This window comes from Ochotona curzoniae, unplaced genomic scaffold, assembly GCF_017591425.1.
Source record: "Ochotona curzoniae isolate NIBS_2020 unplaced genomic scaffold, NIBS_Ocur_1.0 scaffold_2476, whole genome shotgun sequence".
NCBI lineage: Eukaryota > Metazoa > Chordata > Mammalia > Lagomorpha > Ochotonidae > Ochotona > Ochotona curzoniae.
The window spans coordinates 8,935,461-8,961,214 of NW_024467095.1; the positions used below are offsets into that span (position 1 = coordinate 8,935,461).

The window sequence follows — 25,754 nt, forward strand, 5'->3', positions numbered from 1 at the left end:
AAGTTAATGGGGGTCTCCAGGTGATAGGAAGAGACCCAATACTTTGGGCCACTGCCTGCTGGCTCTAAGAGTGTGTTTTAGCAGGAAGCTGGATCAGAAGCAGAGGTCACAGTTGACCCAGGCATCTGGCATCTCAAGTGGCAACTTGACAATGGCACTAAACATTTGCTTCTTCTTTGTAAAATTTTGATCATCATAATTTGAGCTGCATTAAAACCCTCATTCTTTCAAAGCTTTTCACAAATTAACTCAATTGATCCTTATAATCCTACTTACAGCTAGGAATTCCTACCAGTCCTAGTTCACAGATGGGGAAATAAAAACACATGGAGACAAAGTAACTGCCTCAGGCCCCTCAGATAATCAATAAAAGAAGCAGGATTCTTTCATTTCCACTGTTATCAAACTCCACAGCTGTGTTTTTGGTAACGTAGAAAGACACATTTTTTTAGTGCTTTTATTTGTCACTATTGACAACAGCTGGATGCATGCTGGAGCTTAGTTCTCACAACAGGTAGATGAGTTAAGTGCTATAGGATTCCATTTGTAAAATGCCCGAGATCAAACAATCAAAAAAAAAAAAAAAAGAGCAGTCATTTGAAATATGTCTGCTTTGTCCTTAAAATTATGTGTTATGAAATGTTCCCCTACTGAGGACATTTGAAACCCATGAATCAAAGTGAAAACACAAGTGTGTCCAAAACTGAATCCACACCAACATTGTCTAAAATTTATTGAACGTTATAATTTTGAAGGATAGATTAACAGTGAAAATACTTTTTTGAAAATTCACTGAATGTAAATTAAAAAAAAAAACTTTGACTTTTCTTATTTGGAATAATCAGTGATTCCAAACTATAGCTTACCAAAGGATGCTGCACTCTGATGTGGACCACTAACTCTTTGATGAAACCACTCTTTGAGTGACAGGGTCGGGTGAGAAGTCAGCAGTGGGTTATTGGCCAGGCTTCTAACATGGAGTTTCTGCTACTGAAAACTTAATGTGATTAACAAAATAGTAGCTACAAGGGTAAATATGTTTTTGCAGAATTTGTGATCTACAGCTCTTTATAATAGGGAGAGATGGATCCTGGTTACTGATAAAACATTGTGTAAAAATCTGCCTTTAAAACAGCTGTCTAGTTCTCACATAATGATGGGAACATGCAAGAACAATCTATGAAGTCAGATTGATGGGCATCATCTCACGATTTTGTAATTCAGCAGTAAGGCTGGAAGGGAAAAGAAGTGGGATACTCCTCAATGGACAGTGCTTATTGCTACCCACCTCTCCAAAAGGTGAGGACAAATCCTATATCTTATATTTATCTTTGCAAACTTAGATGCAAACATAGTGCCTTCCAGGGCTAAAGAAACCAATAAAAAATTGTTTTAAAGTTAAAAGACAGTTTTGATCACGTGTATGAAAACCTTTGGAGTCATCACCATGCATGTGTATCTGTGTATTTTTGCTGAATAATTGAGTGGTTTCAAGCTTTTTCATTTATAATTTTGTAGAAGCTTTAACCAAATTGCTGTGAGCTGATACATAAAACATGGAAGAATTTAAACAGGCTCTACAATCCACAAGAGATCTGTGATTCGTAAGCATATAGCAGTTAGCCAAAGATTAAAATACTATTCTAAGTGAATATTTTACTCCTCCCAGAACTGATTTAGCTGAAACTATATACTAAATATCGTGTGTGACTTTTTGGTCTTTCAGAAACAAGTGTAAAATATTCACAATAAACATTAAAATAATGTTTTCAGTCTAAAGTTCAGGATTTGTAGCAGAAAAAAAAAAGTGGTTGGAAAATACCTTTTTGGAACTCGGCTCATAAACAAACACGACTTTAAAAACTGAGAGTTAAATCTGAAGCATACTGGCGAGAGGAGCACGGACGCTATCATATTAAAGGCCTTTGGAGGCAAGCTAGCATAGTTTACACGCCAGCGGACCTATTTATAGAGCTGACTCTTTTTTGCAAAGTCAACTGTAACATTAGACTCAGCTTAAGCCTCAGTATCTCAAATATCAGCCTCTGCTAGTTGTACAGTTCTCCCTTATTTGATATCAGAGAGCCCAATGGAGCCTTCTGAAGTACCTGCTCAGATTAGCAAAGATAATTTTTTAGAAGTTCCCAGTTTGTCCGAATCTTTTTGTGAAGATGAAGAAGTTAAAGCTACTTTCAAACCTGGCTTCTCCCCACAACCCAGCCGACGAGGTTCTGAGTCTTCTGAGGAGGTCTACCTGGACACCCCAACTTCAGGGAGCAGAAGAGTTTCCTTTGCTGATAGTTTTGGATTCAACCTCGTGTCTGTTAAAGAATTTGATAGCTGGGACTTACCGAGCGTCTCCCCCACCTTTGAGCTAAGAAAGGATGTTTTTCAGGCAGAAGAATATGTCTTATCTCCACTCTTTGACTTACCTTGTTCCAAAGAAGCTCTTATGCAACAGCTTCAAGAGCAGAAAGCGATACTGGAGTCAACTGAGTTTGTACCAGGTTGTACCAGCATGAAGGGGATTATTCGCGTTTTGAATGTTTCTTTTGAGAAGCTAGTCTATGTGAGAATGTCGTTAGATGATTGGCAAACACATTATGACATTTTGGCAGAATACGTTCCTAACTCGTGTGATGGTGAAACTGATCAGTTCTCTTTCAAGATTTCTCTGGTCCCTCCTTATCAAAAAGATGGAAGTAAAGTTGAGTTTTGTATACGCTATGAAACTTCTGCTGGTACATTTTGGTCAAATAATAATGGCACAAATTATGTATTGGTTTGTCAAAAGAAGGAACCTGAGCCGGACCCAGCAAAACCACTTGAAGAAGTTCCAAATAAACAAATAAAAGGTTGCTTAAAGATAAAACCAAGGTGAGTCTATTGCTTATATTCTTTACTATTTATAATCTGAAAAGTTTTTCATTGGGCATTCTTTACTTCACATCCTGTAAAAAATAGTCATTCTATTTAAAATTGTACTGCTTATCATGTCAAAAACTATGTCAAAAACAATGGTGTCAGGCTTTAACAAGGTCAATGCTATGCAAATTGTGAAACTGCGTTATCTCTTCTGCAAAAGTGAGAAAAATTATGAGTGCAATGCATTGGATGGTGGGGAAATACAATCGATACATTTTTGGCCTCATGAATTATAAATTGCTTAGTTTCAAGCATAATTCCTCACCTATTGAATCTGTTCTGACATTTAAGCTCTATTTCTAAAATCTTTAACGGTTTATACTTCAAAATATTTTTGACAATTTTATAAGATCTTATTGTTATGTATACCTAGTTCTTAGAAATTGGTTGGATTTCCCATAATACCTGCAGGAAACTTCTTAGTAACTGATGCTGATCTACCAGGAATGTTTGCAGTGTTACATCTTAAGTTGAATCAAAGGTCATATGACCTTAAAGGAACAGAAATATGTGTGATATATGAATTACACAAAAATTCAAATGTAGTGCGGTAGAGCACAATTTAATATAATTTAGTAAAATTAAATGGAGCAGAATAAAAAAAATGACCCAGATAGACGTACATATATTCAACTCCATAGATTGGAGGTTTGGGATACGACTCCTCATTAGTAACCCTGCTCTCCTGCTAATGTGAAAAATAAAGAAAATTGGCATTCACCTTTCTCTATAGTGAAGAGTTGGCTAATTTCCATGACATCAGGTTAGTGCATAAAGTGTTCAGGGAGAGTTAGAATTCTTTTGTTCCTCAGAGTGTCCCACAGGGAAAGGCCCAGTGCAGAACCAGCCAGGGGCAAATGTTGGATTGTCCTTTGAGTGGTCCATCCTAATTGTCCCTAAACCCAGGGATTTTAGTAACTACACCAGAAATAGTGTAAAATAATGAAAAAGAACTGTATTAAGAATCAAGACACCCAGACTGTAACTCTGCAAGCGATATTTAACAAATAATATAAGACATAACAATGGGTCATTTTAACCTCTTTATGCTTTAGTGCATAAGACAATAAATAATTACTATTAAATGTGTTTCATGAACACACGAATGAACTACATATAGCATAGGTAGAAGCAATTCAAGCAAATGTCTGTTTCTTTTTCCATTAAAGACGTTTGAAAGATTAGCTTAATTGATTGTGTGAGTCATGTTAGCTTTCTTGATTTACATCAAAACTATCTCAGATTTTAACTGCAGTTATTAAGAGAAATAGCATAATCACAATTTCCACATACGCTGACATATGAAATTGCTCAGCAACATATTAGTACACAGCCAAAATAGCTTCAACTTTATTCGACAAACGAATTTATCCACATAATTCCGTAACCTAAAAAGTATTTCAAATGAAAACCTTGTCGGTGAATATCTACAACCATCTTGCCACTTGCTACATGTTATAGCAAACAGAATCTAGAAAAAGCAAGATTGTGTGTTGGTAAAGACTTCATAAAAGCAGCAATGGATTTTTCTGCAAGTCAAAGGCACAGCTTTAAAATTACACGCAACGTATGCTTAGCTATGATTTAGGTAAGAGGGTTCTTTGATAGACCAAACTTAACTTGATAGTAAGAGCCAGAGTGGGGCCCTGATGGGCCTAATCTCTCTCCATCCCAATGTTATTGGAACTTGTACTGGCTGAAGACTATGACTATTATATATATACCCACACACACATTTGTATTCAGAGCTGTAATCATTGGATTCACAGCAGACACCATTCAAGTTTTAATATTGCTTTGGGGAAAAACCTGAGAAGAACTAAACCACAAAAATGGTCTAAAGGCCTGTAAAGTTTCCTAATGAGTTACAAAAATGGAAAAAATTTCTCTCCTTCAAAACCACAAATACATTTTCTGCACTTGTATAACTTAAAAATGACCAACATAATTCAAACCACATTTTGAAAAAAGCGTGAGCCTCTGGAGGAGCTTTCTGTGCTGCATTTCAGTCCAACATGAATTTTTACATCTGATTTATATACCACTCAAAATGGAGTGTATAAAGGAAATCCTGACAGATCCTTAGAACAGCCAGTGCCATAATAGAATATTTATACAGCTATTCCATGATATAATTTATATGCAATGGGGTTTCAAATATTCCTAAAACTCACACAAGAGAGCATTATCAAATTTCTAAATTAATATTGCAGTTGGACTTCATTGTGAAGAATTTGGTTTAAGAAAAATTACATACCTTATTAATGTTACTCTTATGAAATGTGTACTTGGGCAAAATAAAATGAATACTTATTTGATAAAAAAAAAACTATGCCTTCCAATGTATCCTCCTCTCTCCAAGGACTAAAGTATCCAAAAGGATATTTACCCTGCCTGTGTAGTCTAATTTAGAGGTGATTTCTTTTAGAAGATAAAAACAGAAGAGTGAATTTTTTGCCTCTTCTCTGCATCTAGATTAGGAATAGTGTGCGGGGTAAGATAAAATTCGATTAGGCTACTTTGGTGTTGAGAGGGACATTTAACGTCAGTTTCTTTAAATATAAAATTTAATTTGCTACCAGAATGCCTACAATTTTACCTTTTGAAAGTGTCAATAATCTTTTGTAATAAATACAGGATGGATTGTGGAGCACGTTTACTCAGGGAGGACTTGTTGCGTGCAGCCAGTTGTTTTCCTGATGGAGAGTTGCTTGGATCAGTGCTTGCACATCTCTTAGTGCCACATTGGTTCTGATTGTCAGTTAGACTACGTACTTTTGACTGAAAGGAATATCTACAAGAAGAGGTATCTAGAGTTTATAACTTATAAGCATGTGACTAAGAGTGATCCAACCAAACGTATTTAATTGCACTGGAAGTCATGCATCAAGAACACTTGCTAAGTCTCACGTATCCAGACCAGCGGCACTAGGGTGTGTGTGTTAGTAAGCAAACTAAGCAGAATTCTGATCTATATCCTGTGGATTTTATTTCAAAAGCAGTGACAAAACGATACAGAAACAATATTAAATAAATATAAAAACACACATAGCTAGAACGAGTGTACAAAGTTCCAAGTTAAAATTATGGGCTTTAGACTTGAAATCATCTGAATTTGAGTTCAGTTTCCACTATATATGGGCTGTGTGAACTTTCACAAGTTAAACTGTTTCCTTGTCTGTTAGCTGGGGGTAATCGAAGCACTATTTCTTGGGATTGTTTGAGATCGCCATGTAGGCAGTAGCTGTAAATGTTGGTTATAGTTACCTGAAGCGCCATATGTTAACTACTGTAAAACATTAACAGCTGTAAAAAAGACAATTCTACCTCTAGCTTAAGGTGTTTCTGATGCTGTAATGAGGTGAGAGCCCTTTCAATATCTCTGTCCTCTTTTCTTTCAGGCCTACTAAATGTTAATAGTTTTTGAAGAACTATCCCTTTATCTCTTTCAGAAGTATAATCAACCAGAAAAACTAATCCAACTCTGAATTAGATATGTATCACCTGATATCTGAGATATCTGAAAAAGCTTGAATAGAACTTATTGACTGTCAAATTTTCCATACTTTGCAGATGAAATAGTGGAGGATCAGACTGGAAGAGACAAAAAGAGGGCATTTGTTTTGGTATAGTGCAGGCATAATATTAATTTCAGTAAAACATATTCAGCAATGATATGACAACAGATATGTTACTTTGCAAACTGTCAATTTACTCATTCACCTGTAATATGGATGCCATGATGCCTGGTCTTGTGATGATTAAACTAAGTTAATATGAGATTATATCTTTAAATTTAGAAGAGAGTCGAGTAAATATAAAGTAACCATCAAAGGCTAACTATCATAATTGGCATTTTCCTAATCACATCTTGTGTAAGTCTTTTCTTGATTCTGTAGACTTGTATTATTTCCTCAGACATAATAGAACTCCTTGATCAGCTTCCAAGTTCATTATACAAACATTTATCAAGGACCTATGTGTCAGTGCTGTGTTGTTAGGCAGCAGTAGGCAGCTGAAACTCACGAAGGCAGGGCCCTGTGACAGTAAGAGAGGAGGCCCAGAAAGAAAAGACCTCTCAGGATAGAGAGCCGTGTTGGAGAAGAAAGGCACCAACTGCACGTTGAGATTCTCAGAGTATATAATGGAAGCATTGGCAAAAAGTGAAATTAGTATTGACGTTTTAGCTTTTCCAGAGCACATAATCTGTAACCAATCTTGTCAGCCAAGTGGCCTTTTTGGTATTTTGGGTCCCCCCCCCCCGCCCCCCGTATCACCTGCTAACTGTATGCTTCTAACTGGTAAGTACGCAGGTTGACTTCATTTGTTTTGCATCTCATTTGGCGAAACCAGTTTATTATTTTAAGAAAAGGCAGTCACGATATAGGTGTTGGATGATATTTATAACTTGGCCAGTTGAAGGCAATTAAAGTCCTAAATGACTTCACAGCTGAGAGTCCTCGCTTTTTGCACTTGAGGAGTAGAAGCACACTCAGGAATGGGAGAGAAGAGAAATCCCTTTTAAAGAATAATTTGAAAAACAGATAATTTACCTTTCAGGGTGGTAAAATCATTAGGAATTGGAACGTGGGGCATAAGATAGGGCCTCGTTGCATGTTCTAGTCAAGGCCATTGGACTGTGAGACGTCATTCATTTAAATGTGCAGCGGAACCCTGCGTCCTGGAAATAGTCCAAAGAGGTGTAAATAGCTCCACGAGGCCTTTGGGACCTAATACATTCCGTAACTAATTCACTGGGAGGGCACCCTAATTGTGGAAGCTGAGTCTGTTTAGGGGTGGAGACCTCTGGCAAGACTGAATAGAAGCATAAAGCACAGCTAGCTGCACTGGGCCCATCGGAGAGTGTTGGAAGCTGCCAGCTGGTTGATGGTGTGGAGCCAACTAGCTTCAAATTCCCTTGGAGATCTACCAGAGCATTGTGGCTTCCTAATTTTGCAGAATCCCACACCTCTACAAGCCTGGAACTTTTTTTTTCTACAAAGGAATTTCGAATCTTTTCTGAGAGAGGAGGAACAAGAGCATCTGAGCATTCAGGGTTTCTCTCTGGTTCAAGTTCCCAGGAATCACTGTCAATACCTTCACTCACATAGATGCTTCAGGAGCCCAATTGCCCCACTTAAGTCCATCTCAGCCAGTGAAGCGGAGCAGCATCCATAAACTTCTGCCCCAACATGCTCCAGGCAAAAATCATGATATCATTCTGACATGGTTGATTTGGGTTTTCACCTTCCTCCAGTTCCTCTGGCTTTGACTCTTGGGCATATTTCAAGTCTGTAGTGCAATGTACAACAATGGTGTCAGGAAGCAACCATTGGAGCAGACACTTGAGGTGGGTCTGAATGCCCAAAGTCCTCTCATTTTTGTAGTCTGGCTTGAAATCTCTGTGTATGAATCTGTGTGTACATATGCAAACAGAGTAGATGCCATCCTCTGCCCTAATGTGTTAGACACCTTTAGGAGAGCAGGGTCTATCTACATCTTATGCACTCTGAGGCTGCACGCAAGCTTTGGATTTGGACTGAGACAATGGAAATGAAAGAGGCAAGAGGCTTAAAACAAGGCTGCTCTGGGCTTTAACTGTAACTAATTATTAAGTGTTGGGAGTTCGATAACTTACATGAAATAAGAAAAATATTTTTTATTTGGCAGGGTTGCTATGAGAAATATGTTAGTTACCATATATAAGCAACGAGCCCAGTTCCTGGCAGTTTTGGATATTCAGAAGGTTAGTGGTGATGCCATTGGTGCTAAATTTCCCATTTATCATCTTGGATTAGGGTAGCTCCATAATAGGATTAAAGGAGGAATTTTTTTTCTTCTTCTTTTTTTGCTTGTCCTGATTGTAAGAGTTACTTTCAGGAGCAGAGGAGGAAAGGTTATACTCTGCACATATAAGCATGTGCATATGGTTATTATGCTTACTATAAATAAAGGCATATTTATTGTTTCCGTATTAATACAGCAGCTGATTTCTGGACAGTTTTTGTTAAATTGTATTGCAGACGAGACCATCTATCCCTTGTTTTCAGTCTGATTTGCTCTGCATCAACCAGATCAAATGGTTAAACAGCCTCTTCTTGATCATCCGGGAAGACTGTATCCTTCAGTGAGGAACTCCATGTTGCTAATCATCCTTTCATGTTTTCTGGCTTTATTCCAGTCATCCATTTACTGTGCTTTTCAGTTGGGTCAAAATGTTAGAATCCCTATTATTGTACTTCAGGATCAAATAGATTAACATTCGTATCACTGTTTTTCATTTTCCATGTTAAACTTCAGATTTTTCTTCACCAGCTGGATGTTTCAGGAGGGGTAAATGACATCATTCTACAAGGCTCCTTTGCTTCCATCACTAGTTGATCAGGGACAGCCAGCCCAATAATAAGTTAACAGTAAGCTAGTGAAGAAGCTTGCTTAGGAACCTGCCTCAGGGGACTGATTTGAGTCCTAGCTGCTCTGTGTGTCATCCATCTCACAGCTAATGCCTCTGGAAAAGCAGCAGACGATGGTCAAAGTATTTGGTACCAGGCACCTGAATGGGAGACCCAGATGAATCACCTGGCTCCTGGCTTTGGCCAGGCCAAGCCTTTAGAGAATGAATCAGTGGATGGAAGATCTTTCTCTCTCTGTCTGTCTCTCCATTTCTCTAACACTGATTTTTAAATAGGTAAATCTGATTTTGAGTATTGCAGATATTACTACAATTATGATACTTCCATTGGGAACTAGAAAAGGGAAGAGAACTGTTTTACACACTTGCTAAATTAAAAGAACTTCAGACGAACGTTGTTTATTCTTCTATTTCTAAAACATTGGCTTTAAAGTTCTTGAAATTCCCTTAAATATTGAATAATTAAGAACAATAGTTTAAATCTGACAATTTTCTAGATACCTAATTTTGAAATGAAATTTCATTCAAGGATATAATTGTAAAAAAAATTCATAAGGTGCTAAAACAGGATTTTAAATACATTTGTAAAAAACCAGCTAAAATGTAATTATGCATAAGGATATAACTTTATAGAAAAAAGTTAATATCATTTATACAATGCGAAACCATTTGAATTTACGCTTAGTAACTTGACTATGTGTGCAATATTAAGAGCTATTTGTTCCAATCAATGATCCTAGAGAAATGATATATTCAATTCATTTTATATCTTATTTAGAACACTAAGTATGCAGAACAGTGTCAAAGTGTCAACTACACTTCGTTCTTGATGCACTGCTTTTTCTATGGAAAAACATGTAAATGCTTATGTGTAAACTTTCCCATTAAGCTCCATGTCTTTTGTGAGTGTGTGTGTATTTTTAGCTGATCCACATACTCAAGATTGCTGCACATAATGGACATTTTGTGTTTTGTGCATTAGCAATGTTTCATGAAATGACAGCTGGTGAGATAAGTCAAGTTTCTAGTCAATAGCAGCTCTACTAGATTCATAGCATTTGTTTACAAATCTCATAAAATTTATGTAGTTCAACAAAACTGTCTTGTTATTGCTATTGGGGAACTTGCCTGGAACCTTATTTATTTATTTATTTTCTTTGGTTTTACCTGAATTATCAGGTTTCCTGGTAATATTTTCCTGTGTACTTGCTACACACAGTGTATGAAACATGACAACTTTCTTGAGTGAAAGTTTCTGTGTGGAACTATTACATCGAATGCAATTTATATCCAGGGAAAGAAAGTAATGTTTAGCAAGAGACTTATTATTGACCAGATAGCTTTTATATTTGGAACATAGGACACTGTCATATTGTCTACTATCTCAGTATTTAGTTGGAGTTTAGGAGTTGGGTTGGAATTTACCTTATAGGCAAATCTTATCCAAGGACTGGTTTAGTTTTTGGTTTTCTTTCTTTCTTTTTTGCCAGGCCATCACATTATATCCTATCATTTTTTAAAATGTATGGCTTTATTCCTTTGTAAAACCTGCAAAATTATCTTGCTATAAAGCACCTCAATCAGCAAACGGCTATTTTCAAGGAAAGCTATGTACTATGGCTGCCATCATTTTAAAGATAATCATGAGATTAGACCTTATTGGCCATAACTTGTAAAGGACTAGAAATGCATATTTGGACTGACTTGGTTAAATTCCAGAAACAAGTTCCTGTAATCCTACAGGGTAGTTATTACAGTTGAATAACTTGAAACCCTGACTCTTCAATTACCCTTGACGAAACTTGGACTCAAGCCCATTTTGATTTCAAAATCTCCTTTCCCTTCACTAATATTGCCTCACTAACCACATGTAACCAGGTAAGAATATTAAATTTCAGTATTGTTGTGGACCATCAACAGGCTGAAATGTAAATACTTGAAGAGCTTCTCAGAAATGACAAGTATTCATTCATTCATTCATTTTTTTAATGTACCTTGGCTAGTTTAAAAGCTATGAAGTAAATTTACAATTTCATTGGTTTAATAGATTTTTATTTTTCATGGACTAGTTCTGTAGGCTGAGATTTCCTCCTCCCACTTCCCCATTTGCCCTCTCCCTGAAAGTTAAAAATACAATAATTAAATGGCACCAGACCTGGAAATTCCATACAGGTTTCTCACATTGGTGGCAGCGACATCATCTATTTTATCCCAATATTTTCATCGCTATGAAGTTGAAGACAGGATTGGGCTGAAGCCCAGGTACCCGAATGTGGCATGTGGTTGTCCTAACCCTGTGTTTTAGCCACAAACACTAGCCCTCACTTCTCTTCACCGTTTCTATCAGTGTTTGCTTTTCGGTCCTGAAAACTGCTTTCTCTTATTCCATCACTCTTCCACCGAGGACAGCTAAGTCTGACTCGGTGTTATCTCCAATGTGATCAGTCACTTCCCTCTTTTAAATCTGACGTTTAATGGCTATCCTATTCATGTCATACATAGTCAGAAATGGCTATTTTTTGCCCTTAAACATTTTTTGGTATGTATCCCATTCTTCTACTGGATTGATATTCTTTGAGAAATGGTGTTAAATATTCTGTAGACCAATACAGGATTTTACACACAAAAAAAATTTGAAAAATATTTGTTAAATGCAACTGGTTTTTCTGTTGATAACTTTGACGTGGTAAAATCTACTGATGTTTTCTAAATAGTTGGATAATGAATTATGAGTATTTTCATTTTAATCATGAATGCTTTTATTGTTTTGTGAAATTTGACAGTCAGATACTTCCTGAACATTTTCAATTGCAGAACCTAGTGTCAAATTATCATCTTACCTTATATCTCAATGCTATATTTTGCGTATTTCTAGTACAGTTTTCTTTCTTTTTTCCCGTATTTTGCTTAAAATCACAGTAAAAACTTCTATTAGACCAGAAGCTTCCATGTCATAACTGATTTATCCTTTGCCAGCCATTACTAATTACATTCATATTATATTCAATGGCCACAGAGATAATGATTCTTCATTTGATCAAAGTATTTTAAAAATTAGGAATGTAATATACAAAAATAATAATTCACATGTCCAACACCCAAATTAAACATAGAGCTGTACACACAAACCATTTTTACTCTGGTCTACAGTCTTTATTTATATGGTGGCTTTGAGATATTAAGATGTTAATGACATTAAATTGAGAAGTAAATTAATATAGTATACCATGATGTAGTTATTCAGCATTTTTTATGATAAAAGAGCTGTTCTATTGAGTAATCCTAATCTTACTTTTCAATGATGTCAATTAATTCTGATACCTCCACCAAAACAAGTATTCCATGATTATCCACTGCTTTCTTTCATACCATGATCCAAATCACTACAATTAGAGCTAGAAAGCTCCAACAGTCTGGACCGAAAAAGGTAAAGGGCAGATAGAGTACACAGCTGATTATAATGGATTCATTCATTTTCCTTTTTGCCAGAGCCATGATCAGGGTCTCCATGCTCATGTTAGGGATGATGGGGATGGTCATGTGGTCTTCACTGAGTCTTTCTTTTGGGGCACACTGGGCCTGGCTGCTGCCCTTTTCAGTTTTGTTAATGTGAATAACTTTCTTGGCTGGGTCTTCATCCTGTCAAGGATTGCTGTCACTTCCACATTCTTCATGTGCACTTAAACATGACCCCGACAAATTGGGGGCCACTGTCACTTCTCTGTTGAGATTGCAAAATATCTTGGTCTTACATTATACTAAAACAAGAAACTAAAATCAAGCAAAGGAGACTAGTGTGATGCACTTAAAATTTTAAACTTAGTTAAAGACTAAAGAAAGATACTGCAATGTATCTGGTAGACTCTATTAAATGCTATTCAAGATAATTTTGATCTTTTCTATAATTTTAGATTTCTAAAAAATGTTACAGGAAGAATATAAGTAATTTACACATTCATGTATAAAGACATTTTAAAAATGTGTGACATAGGGGTTCAATTTCATTTATTTTTCTGGACAGAAGTTATTAGTTTGGAAAATTGTAAGTAATACCTTTCTAGATTCTAGCCAATCTATGATTTTGCTGAACCAAAACTTATATTTAAATGTTTTGTGAATATATTAACATTTTTATGTCATTATCAATAGATATAACAATTTGAAAACTGTAAAAATAATAATTTTTATGGCATTAAAATTAGAAAAAACAAAAATACATATTTTAAGAAGTTATAATAAAGTATATGTCTTCATAATACAAACAAAAACAATCCATCTACAATAGTATATGATTGATACTTATATCACCTGCCTTAACTGTTCATTTTTATTAAGGGTTGTATTATTGGCATCCAGCGTGACAGTGACATTCCATATGGCTGCTGATGCGAGCCCTAATTTCCATTTCTCAAACACCTGGGCCATCTTCTACTTCCCTTCCAGGTGAATTAGCAGGAATCAAAATCAGAAGTGGATTAGCAGAAACTTGAACCCACATTCAGGTGTGGGGTGTCATTGTCACAAATGCAGTATAACTCACAGCACGGTAATGGTCTCATTCTGTCAAGACACAAATGTGCATGGATTTCTCGCTGAAAATATCGTGAGATTAAATGCTATGTTTTCTGAAGAATTGGGTATTAATTGAGTGTTACGGAGATATTCTGCTTTTAGTAAACAGAATGGAGTTGTCTGAAAAAGTGTAACTCTTGGTAAAATTATCTTGAAATTCTTTTTAATATATTTGTTGGTATAAGTAGAAAGGACAGTTTTTTCTTCTTAGTATTTAATTACTTGCACACTAATGGTAATTTGGGGCCAGTTCACCTTTAGTATTCTAACTTTGTGTCTTAAGAATTTGAATTCAGCTATAGAGCTAGGTGAGACTCCTGTCTCACAAAAGAAGAATTGTAACCAACTGACAAGTTTAGTTTTATGGTGATTTTATTATGCTAATATGTTACCTTGCTCTTTAGAAATTTGAAATTTATATTTATACAGACTTAGAAAACACATGTTTTAAATCTGCCATTACTTCTTAAGTGATGTATCGCTAATGTGATCCCATTTGTTCATTGTAGTGAACATGATGAGTTCAATTTCATGTAAGAAATTCTGGCAGAGGGAATTTGCTCATTGAAGTCTAGGAAATATGTGAGGAGACACAAGCTTGTGATTTAAGGCCTCCATTTTTCTGTAATTCTATATCACAGTGCTCTAATAAGGAAACATTTCATACATAAGTTAGAATCCTTATTTTAAAATTTTCTAGATAGTTTTGACCTTCATAGAACTAACTAAAGGATAAGATTTATGTAAACGAGAAGTCATACATTGCTATATGTGTGTACCCAGTGGAATGAGACACACCCAGAAACGTTTGTAAAAAATAAAGAAAAAAACTCAGAAATCATTGTATTTTAGGCTATACTGATTAGGAACAGCACTGCGGAGAAACTGATCTGTGAACTGATAAAACATTGCAGATAGAAAACGGTAGAGGTATATTTACGTAGAAGAAAAACTACTTGTGCAGAAGTTGAAGTTTTTGCTAATTAGATTGCCTGAAATGGAAGAAACTGTGAGAGTTTATAAAGCAAGACTGGTGCCTGGCACAGGAGCTAGTGGCTAGAGTGCTTACCTTGTAAGTTCCAGGATCTCATATAGGCACCAGTTCGTGTCATGGCTGCTCTACTTCCCATCCAGCTCCCTGTTTGTGGCCTGGGAAAGCAGTTGAGGACGGCCCAAAGCCTTAGGACTCTGTACCTTTGTTGGATACTTGGAAGAGAGAGGCTCCTGGCTCCTTACTTCGAATTTGCTCAGCTCTGGCCATTGTGGTTACTTGGGAAGTGAACCAATGGACAAAAGATCTCTCTCTCTCTCTCCTCTCTGTAAAATTTGCCTTTCCTATAAAAATCAATAAATCTTAAAAAAAAAAACCCACTAAGTTTAGATAACTGCAGCCTTGACAGGCTAAAAGGATTTTGAACATTTGTTCCTATACTTACAAATTATTATCTTAAGTTATATTAATTTAGAAAGAGAATAAATTGAAGCGGAGGAAATAGAATAATACAGATTGCTAACAAAGAGAAGGGAAAAGAAACATGGACAGACGGGCGAGAGGATTTCGAGATTGAAGTGGTTGATTCCACAGGAGCGTAGAATCTTTTGTGAAGAAATCTGAGACAGAGGAAGGAAGAAATCAAACCATTCACAATAGGTGTGGGTGATGGGGTTGACAAAGAAAATGTGTAACCCAAAATACAGACGTTTGAGAAGTAAGCCTCTGTGCTTTGCCTTGATCATTTGCATATTAAGAAGTCTTGCAGTTAATGAATCCCCAGCTAGTCTCTGATACAATAGACTGATACATCCCTGGAGGAGTCATTATGGCCTATCATGTCAATGATTCACATATTAATGACCCTCTTACATGCTCATCAACAGGTAGCCTAATAGGCTTCCATTGAGTTCTTTTTCAATTGCTTTTTAAAACGTATCCTCTTCCCCCTTTTGTAATACTATTGTGAAGAATTGACAAAAAGGTACATTAGAAGATTTTAATGCATGACGTAAGTTCACAAAGGCATTGCATTTAGAAATAATGCTTTAAGATGTGCTGAGAACTTTTCAAATGTAGTTAGGTCCAATTTCAATTTGAAAATGTGATTCTTACTTGGTTTTTAATGCAAATTAACTAGTCCAATTGATTACATTTCTATTTTCTCTGATGTATTAGCTTATGATACAATTAGTTAAAAGAACTACTTGGAAGATGTGTGTGTGAAACAAATTGTTTTTCTTTAATGGAATGAGTGTGGGCCAGTGTTGGGGTGTAGCAGAGTAAGGAGATCCTTCTGATAATTAGCATCCCTTGAGTCTCTGACTGTTTTACTTCTGATACAGTTCTCCCCTAATGCACCTGCAAGTACTTGGGTCCCTGGCCCCTAAACATCTGAAGCTGCAGGATTCTGATTTCAGATTGTCCCAGTTGCAAATTTCCACGTTTCTTCCTGTTGTTGAAGTTATGTAGTGGCTTTTCGTTGGAGGGGATGATATTCTGCCTGCTCTACTTTCAGACCAAGGATGGTCTCCCAATTAAACTGTTGAATTTGTCTGGACAATAAAATGCTGCTGGACTCTCTGCATGGTCCATGCCCACAATGAAGGGATCATGACTGAATTTGAACTGTACTACTGTAACAATATGGAGGAATTCAATATGAGGGGAGGGGTTTAGGGAGGAGTTGGGGGAATCCCAGAGCCTATAAAACTGTGTCATAAAATGAAATAATAATGGTGATAAAACAACTTTTAATGCTTTTCTCCTCATGATCATTTCTTGCTTTTTATTATTGATGGCAAAGCTGGATTCATTTCCTTCCTTTCTGGCATCATCATTAAGGGACTGAATGTTATTCATCTTTTCATCTGAAATTCTTTCTAGATGATAACTTCACATTTCCTGCCCTCCCCCCGCCCCCGAGGCTTCTGCTTACAATTGGACATTTATCTCGATTGTTTCTCTTGGATCAAATATTTCTATTTTGTATTTTGGTTTATTCCTGATAAAGAGAAGACAGCTGGCATTTCAATGCCAACGGAAAAAAAAAACCCACCTGAAACTAGCTAACGTATTAACAAACTTTATCTCTCACTAAGTATGTCTTTGCTTCCTTCATTCAGTGTTTTAGTGGCTATGAAAAGCAAAAATGGTAGAATGCCATTTTTTTGTGTGGAAATATCAACTTTATTTTTCTCTTGCTTGGGGCATGGGTGATGCAGAGAAAGAAGATCAAATGAGAACACGAGCTTTGGAGCAGTACTGGTCTACATTTGCTGAACAGCTTAACACTTAGGTTTTAAATGTTTGTCGTAGTGTGAAAGGCTATCACCAAGTCTCCCCTTTGAATCTCTCTATGGTTCTGACCATTTTCTGGCAGGATTTCGGAGCCTCAAACGTAGCAAACACTACTCACTTTCAGAATAATCCTTTTTATTTCAACTCTGATTCCTCTTGGGAAGTTATATTTTGCAGTTATGACTTAATCCTGCTATTCACACTAACTGATTCAGTAATTCCATCTTATCAGACTTAGATTTTGTGAAACTGGTCTCTAAAAGATTTTGCTCATATTGTAAGAGGCAGGTGGAGTTTTAACACAATGACATTCTAGGACTTATACTAAAAACCACTAAAAGTTGACAGTTCGCTGTTACAATCTTCTGTAACTTAAAAAGCAGAAAGGCAACATACCCAGAAACCATACCCATATTAACCTGGTGCTTACATCCTGACACTGAGTAAATCATTTGAGTAATAAAAGATATGTAACTTAACATTCCACTGCACACTGCATTTGGAGAGGATGCCTAGAAGTAAAGGTTTACTTTCTATGAAAGGTTTACTTTCTGTGAAAATCAGCTGAGTTTTAGGCAGGAACGTATTCTGATATAAGGGCATAGTCAGAAATGTTAAGCATGTTTGCAATCATGCATTGTAAATCTCACTCCTAATATAACTTGTGAATTAAACACAGGGGAGTGCCACAAATGCTAAAAACAAAACAAAACCATAGTTTATATATAAATGTGATATAGCATGAAAATTAGTTTCTGTGGTAATAAATAACTAATGGTCACTTTGGTCTTGTTTAGTACATTTCATTAATAATAATAATGATTTATTATGTGTATTATTCTTAATAATTGTTCTTTGTGATAAATTGTCAATATTTTGCAGGAAAAAAATGAAGCTTAAAAAACTAAATATCCTGTAAAAGCCCATGATTAGTGATTGGCTTAGTGAGCATGAAATAACCAAACAGATTCCATCCAATCCTTTCGTTTATTCATTATGAATCGACCCCCTATGGTTACAACACTGTCTTTGGTGACCACGACAACTGAACTCAGATGTAGCTTTGTCACTAGTTATCTTACGTGATTTATAACGAGGTGTCCATCCTTCTGTCACTGACCAATTTTGAAATCCCCTGAAGATCCCTGATTCTTGTGTGAATCACAGAAATTTGGCCTAAAAAGTAAATTTTCTGTCAGTTGCACGGAGCATAGATGTGAAGAACTGTAGGACTCAAAATTTTGAATGGTTAACTCATGACCTAGAAACACAAATTGCTGTTTGCTTAAGAACTGATTAGATAGGTTAAAAATATCTTTTAAAAAAAATGCCTGCTCCAAGGTAGAGGAATCCACTATTGGGGGAGGGGTGTAAGAGGGGTGGGGAGAATCCCCAGTGCCTATAAAACTGTATCACATAAAATAAATTAAAAAAAAATGCCTGCTCATTCCTTCACCCATTTCTTAACATGTGTTTTGCTGTCATTGAGTCTCTGAAGCTCTGTAAATTCTGGATATTATTTCCGTATCAGTTATGTAGTGTGCAAAGATTTTCTCCCATTCTGTTGGTTGCTTCTTCACTTTGTTGATCATCTCCTTTGCTGTACAGAATGCCACTTCTTGTTTAGGTTTTAATGTAGAGGCCATATTTTTCTAAAATTGTGTTCATCTCACTCGGCATTTTGCTAAGCACGCACCCACTGTTGGGTATTTTGCTTTAATTAATTGCTCACCTTTCTCATTAGTGTGAGCTTCTCCTGAGCAGGAATTGCTCAGGACAATTCCTGCAACATCTGGAAATTTGTGAATATTCAAGCACTTGGTTATGATTGAGTGAATTAATATATATTGCTATACATTTATAATTATTACTGTATTTTGTCAATATCACTTCAAAATCCCCTGTACCTTGGAGGGTATTTTCCATATTCCATCGTAGAGGTTTATCGGGCATCTCCGTCTTTCCAGATGTCCTTTGTTACAGAAAAATTACTAACAGAAGTTATTTGGAAAAAATTTCAGCTGAGACAGCACAAAGAGATGGGAATATTGTTCCAAATATTCCTGACAAATTGCCTTGTGATGTAACTATAGACAAAGGCCTTCTCATCAATAACATTTTCACACTCAGTGTCTTGGTCAAATCTATATTCTCATGACTCCACAAATACACCTGCAAATGGATTACATTTGACAGAAAAAATGTGTCTATCTTTTTCAATCAGTATGCAGAATATGCTGGAAAAAAGGATGTAACTTGAATCATTTCAAAGAAAATGTATGCTTGCATATGAGAGATCTGAAGTCTTGGTTATAAAATTGGCCTGTGGCAATACATAGATAGAGTCTTTTAACTGAATACAAATTTAGCTGCCTTTCAGGTTTTAGTCAACTTGTTTTTTCCCCTCGTTTTCTGGAGAGAAAGTTAATGCCATACCAATTCAATTGGAAAACTTTTGATTTAGTGGAGCACACAAAATTAATAGTTGAAATATTAGAAATACAATCACAAATGGATTGGCCGTTCCTGACTTGCATCTTTTAAACTAAGAGAAATCTGCTTCCATTTCAATGATAAAAATAAAGAGAGAAAATGTGCATTTACATGTATTTTTACAGTTAGCTTCAATGTTGCTAGTTATTTTAAAAAAGTGGAATTTTGTGAGTTATTTTAACATTTATCTATGATTAATAATCACTACACAGTCTAAAAGATCATTTTTGCCTAAAAAATATACAACATAATAGAATAAATTATGGGGAATGTTGTGTATATTTATTTGGTTTGTAATAGACTCGATTTCCCTCCTTTATAAAAATACTGAACAAATATAGTCCAAGAAGAAACAGGTATAAATTTTGTTTTCATTTCAACAGTAAGGAAGAATTATCAGAAGCATCAGAAGAAAATAATTTTGAAAATTCAAAAATTAAAGGTAATATTTCTTATTTAATTTTTAAATAAAACTTACCTCTTGCTAAATCCTACAATGAAAATATTCTTACATAGAAACGATTCTCCTAACCTTACAGATACCTATATCCCAACCATTGTTTGTTCCCATGAGGACAAGGAACTCTTGGAAAGCAGCTATCAGAATGTAAAAGCTGCAAACGTGGAACATGATGAACATAATGAAAAAGAATTAGAGCTGATGGTAAGTGTTCTGCTTGCCATGGTATTAGAGAAGATGAATTCATTTATGCTTCAAAGATGCTGCAATGCCTGTCTTTCAATAGCTTCCACTAATATAATTTGCAAATGGGAAAGCACAGCATATGCTCTCCTTGCATTTCCAGCTTGATCAACAAGCCACTTTGATTTCAGTATGTTGCTTCTGGTCTCTGCAGTGGTAAATTAATGACATTCATTTCTTATCTCTTCACCAGCGGCTCTGAGTAATAGTTTGTAGGAATTGCAGGAGAGGTAGCCCTACCCTGATGTGCATTTCTAATCTTTATGACAAGTGTACACTTAGCATAAACTCATCTGTAAAATGAGAAGGCTAGACGCGATGATTATTAGGTCCTATCCAACTCTACTAGACTGTAATTCTTGCGTTTAGCAGCATTTTTTTTTAAAGCCCAACTTCTACCCATGTAAGAATCTCAAAGTTCTATATCATTGCAAAGTACTAAATTACCAAGTGAGGAGAAAAGAGCCTCTGCTATAATTTTAAGCAGGAAACAAATTCAGTATGGTACAATTTAGTATTAAATTTGTTGTCACAAATTTCACACTTGGTGAACATGCAATCTATTTTGGATTTTTGGGGGTGGTTTAGATAGCACTTTAATGGCAGAAGGAGAAATAGGAGTAAATGAATCACATAATACAATTTACCCTTTTCTGCATTCATTGGAGTTCATATCATTGGGATACATGGATTCATAATCGGCTAAGATTAAAATGACACTTGCCTCTTCAAGTGTCAACACTGAAACAGAAAAGAAATAGAGCTCATCTCCTTTCCCACACATTCTACCTTTCTATGGTGATGTGGTGGGTGCATCACTAAAGTATGCAATTTACTTTGCTCCAACTTTAAGAAACTACAAAGTTGTCAACCATTGTGAGAATTCTCACCAGCTGAAAGTTAACATTGCCATTTTTTTTTCTTTTTAAGACACAGAATATAATGAAAGGGCCCAGCAAAATCACATACTTCTCCAATACACCTCATTACAGTGAGCAGGCTCAAATGTAAAAGTTTGTTTAGAAGTTACTGAGATTGTATGTCCAATAAATGAATAGGGAGCAATAATTTAGATGCTAATTTGCTCCACACTGACATTAATGCATAAAACAATGAAGTTCTGTAATAGATGGAAATACAACCAAATCTGTGGAACCCACAGGCATTGGCTTACAAGACAGCTGTGCAGTTGACAAGTAACATGAGCCTTATGTGAGAAGAAGGGGAAAACGTAAGATTTGCATATAATTATTGAGATCATGCAAATGTCAGTTATGAGAAGAAAAAAAAAAACACAGGCATCTCACTGTTAAATCCTGACAGTTGGCATCACTGAAGAGCTCAAATACATTTGAGTACCAGTTGGCAGAGGGTCATTAAAACAGAATTTGCAGAGACATTAACTCCCTCACTTTTCTTTGAGTGACGTTTTGCTATTAATAGTTTGCAGAGGCTTTGCAGAAAACATATTAATAAGAGAAACTGTAATGGGGGCACCTACAGCAAGTGTAAATGCAGCAAGGGGTACCCAGGAAGCTGCTCTCTAATTGATTAGCATGGAGCTATCAATGTGTATATCCAAAGTGAGGAGAAAGTGCAATGACAAGCAAGAATAGTTGAATAATACAATGTGATATTTGGAGCTGGAAGGGGAGCGATTAATTTGGGCCCCTTTTCTTACTAATCTTATTCCCAAGTCGCAGGTTACAAGGATCCCCCCAAAACATCTGGCTTTCAGAGTTTATATGAAATCCACAAATGAAATGAGCCAATGAAATGTATCAGATAATTAGTACTCAAGTTGCTAGAACCTCTCTACTTCCTTCTAAATCAGTTCATATTGTCATTATTTGTTGTTGTTCTTTTTATTCCAAAAGATACATCAACGCTTAGCTCGGTGTGATCCTTCTGAAGATGAAAGGAACACATTTTCATCAGATCCAGTCAATTTTCCAAGCAAAGCTGAAGAATTAGAGACGAAGCGAATTGGCAGTGAAGTACACACTGACTCGTTTCAAGGGTCTTTGTTTCCAAGTTCATCAGCAGAAAGTTCCTCAAAGGATGATCACTACCACAGTGAAAAATATTCCTCGGGAAATGAGACCAGTCATCGGCCTTCAGCTGGGGGAGAAATCAACCGTTCTTTGGGAGATACCGCTAGAGACGAATCAGTTCAGTCACACATCAGCAACAAAGCAATCCTGGATGACAACGCTAATCCTGCCTATGGGAGTGGCAGAGGGGACACATCTTGCCCTTCCACAAGTCTACTGATGACAGGTAGCCTGAATAAAAAATATGAAGGAGGAGCTAAGGACATTGAAATAAAAGATGGGGAATATTTACCAAGAGATTGCCATTGGAATGCATCTGCCAATGTGGGAGAATCAACAGAAAACAGATTTTTCAGGAAAGACTGTGTGCAAAGTAGAGATAACAAAGTACAAAGGATAGGGTTTAGTGAAAAACCAAGTAGAAATGTTCCGTCAGTGTTCTATGACCAAGAAACAAAGATGGGCCACCTTGAAACAACCATGGAAGTGACTGAAGCTGGTGACAGAGACCGAATTTCTCTACCAAGCAAAGATAGCTCAATTCCTAGCCAAGAAATCATGGCAGATACATTTCAATGTGCAAGGACATTTTCCAGTTCTGAAGAAACTGGACGTGATGTCTCAGCTAGGGAAGACACTCCCTTAGGAGGGCTAGCTGGTCAAGAATGTTCACCAAGCAGTGGAGATGTTCTCAGGCATCAGTTCCTTTTCCAAGTTGAACAAGAAAAACTAGGTTGGCTCCATCCTGAAGGTCAGGGTAAGAGCATGCAGCATCAACCATGTTGGAATGCTCAGGAGAGTCAGGGAAAAGCAAGAGGGAGTAAGATAAATATAACAGAGCAGATCAAAGAACAAGCAGACTGTGAAGACATGTGGGGAAAAAGAGATAACACTGGGAGCTTGAAAGCTACTCCTGCCGAAACGTTGTTTACCTGCCAAGAAACAGCGGATTACAATATTCCTGGGGAAGCAGAAGCAGGTACAGCTTATATAATTAAGACAACATCAGAAAGGATTCCAGAAAGCATGTCGGCTGGAGAAAAAGCAGTAATTGCTAAGCTACCTCAAGAGACAGCACGAAGTGACAGGCCCATCAAGGTAAAGGAAGCAGTGTTTGATCCACATGAAGGGAGAAGTGATGAGGCACGTTATACCCTTTGTCAACGAGACACAGTCAGCTCAACTGATGACAATGGTTTTGAGAATGTATCCCGTTTAGATATTTGTAATGTACGTGCAGATGAAAGGCAGAAGGAAGAAGCCGCGAATACGTACAGCCCTGGCAAGAGACATGACAGGGAGACATGTGGCATTGGAAATATCACTTCTGTAGAAGAATCCTTGCAGGTCATTACAAGTCATCAAAAAGCAACTTCAAAATGGGATTCACATTTGGAAATGCCATCGGCCGAAGAAAAATCACTTTCCAAGAATGGAGATCTTGGGCAGGTCCAAGAATTACCAAAGAAAACAGAGGTGTATGCCCCTTATCATTCTGCCTTTACCTCAGACCTGAGCAGAGCTTCTCAGAACGACTCTCTTTCTCATCGCCACGAGGAGACTGCAGCGCCACCTTGGGGACAGGCAAGGGCTGGAGCGAATACAGCTATTACCACCATCACCCAAACTTCTGCTGCCAAGTCGGAACATAATTGTAAATCAGCAGGTGAAACCCAGGGTCGACCTGAATGTAAACCTGAAGAATCTTCCAGAAGTCCAAGAAGAGTAATGTCGGACTCTAGAATAGGCAATTCATTAGGCCAGATTTTCCAGCTGGAAGAACGCAGTGCGGAAATATCGCAAGGGCCAACGATTTTAATCAGTGAATCTCGTGAGAAGATGGGAAAGGAAAGGCATGGAAGTGAAGGGTTAATTAATTCTGGACAGTCACTAGGCTTGTTAGGTGACAAGGAATTTGCGAGTTCTTCTTCTGCCAGTTTCCCTGTGCAGGAAAGTCAAGATGAAGGCAGGGAATCTCTTCTTTCAAAATACACCAACTCTCAAATACCTTATTTCCTTTTGTTTTTGGTATTTCTTATAACCGTTTACCACTATGACCTAATGATAGGTTTAGCATTCTTCCTTTGCTCCTTGTGTTGGCTCTACTGGGAAGAGGGAAAACAGAAAGAATCTGTCAAAAGGAAGTAGCTTCAGCACCCTGGTTATTCTCTGTTAAAAGATAAGCTGTTTTAGCTCCAAACATTTGGATTGGTGAAAGAGGCTATTCATTGTTCAAAGAGCCAGTGCAGTTTTTCTCTTGAAGGATCATTTACAAAGGAATGCGTATGAAGTTTGCTCCTTCCTATAAGTAATTATTCTATATAGGACCATTATGTTTGGATCATTAAATACCTGTATGAATATGAGATCTGAAGCACGTCAAGTTGAAATTAGGTACAGCTGTTGCTCCTTAGAGCCGTGAAGCTGCAATGTTTCACGTCCCTCCACTACTTAACGTGCGATTTCTTGCGTTCATTTCTTTTGCAGTAAAGCTTCATTTTTTTTTCCCCTGGGCACATTTTTCCCCCTCTATGGTTTTTAAAAATAGATAAAACATAGACAATGGCAGAGGATTTCCTTGTCTCTATTTTTTTTTTTTGCTCTTTTTAGGATTGACTGAAATTTTCATCTACTACTGTAAAATATATCAGCACATAATGATAGATCAACTATGTCAATTCGTATTTCATGGTTTTAAGAAGACAGTCATGTACATTGAAAAGTATAAATTTAAAAAAACACTTCATATTTAGTTATAGAATAGTTTAAACACAAACCCGTCCTAGTTTGTTTGTACCTGTGAAGTCAGGGTCTTCAGAGACCAAGTCTAATAAATCCTGAAACAATAGGGAGATTACCATTGAATTGTATAAGATTTTGTGAGTGGTCTACCTTGAAACAAAAGTTTAACCTTCTAAAGAGAGATTTAAGAGACTGAACTATTTCATTGTCAACTATTATTCAGAATTACACATTTAAAGTCCCACAGGCATTGCTTCAGAATGACTCTGTAACTGCAAAGCATGTGGTATTAAATCATAGTAACTTTAAAATTTTCCAAATGAACTATTTGTTCTGTGTAGTTTTTTTGTTTGTTTCAGATCAATTTAAAAATTTTTCTGATTACAAACCAATGAATTATCTCCCAAGGTGCATCTAGAGAAGATACATAGGAAGCTGGTGATATTTGATATGTAATTATCAGGTTGCTAGATGATAACTCAAGTTTTAAGTTGGAAAATAGGAGTATGTCAATATCTACTGAAGAAAACACGAATTATCCAATAGAGCAGTGTCATGGGC

At 36.6% G+C, this 25,754-nt stretch overlaps 1 protein-coding gene across 1 annotated transcript; it reads left to right on the forward strand.

Moving 5' to 3' along the window:
- The first annotated feature begins 2,089 nt into the window (after positions 1-2,089).
- PPP1R3A (protein phosphatase 1 regulatory subunit 3A) lies at positions 2,090-25,716 on the forward strand. Its single transcript, XM_041002425.1, has 4 exons — positions 2,090-2,877; positions 20,078-20,136; positions 20,234-20,364; positions 22,275-25,716. Exons 1-4 carry the CDS (start codon positions 2,090-2,092, stop codon positions 24,597-24,599), a joined length of 3,303 nt encoding a protein of 1,100 aa, XP_040858359.1. The 3' UTR covers positions 24,600-25,716.
- Positions 25,717-25,754: the final 38 nt, after the last annotated feature.

Coding starts and splice junctions, on each gene's coding strand:
- PPP1R3A (XM_041002425.1), top strand. CDS start 2,090: ATGGAGCCTTCTGAAGTACCTGCTCAGATTAGCAAAGATAATTTTTTA. Junction 20,137..20,233: donor TGAAAATTCAAAAATTAAAG/GTAATATTTCTT, acceptor CTAACCTTACAG/ATACCTATATCCCAACCATT. Junction 20,365..22,274: donor AATTAGAGCTGATGGTAAGT/GTTCTGCTTGCC, acceptor TTATTCCAAAAG/ATACATCAACGCTTAGCTCG.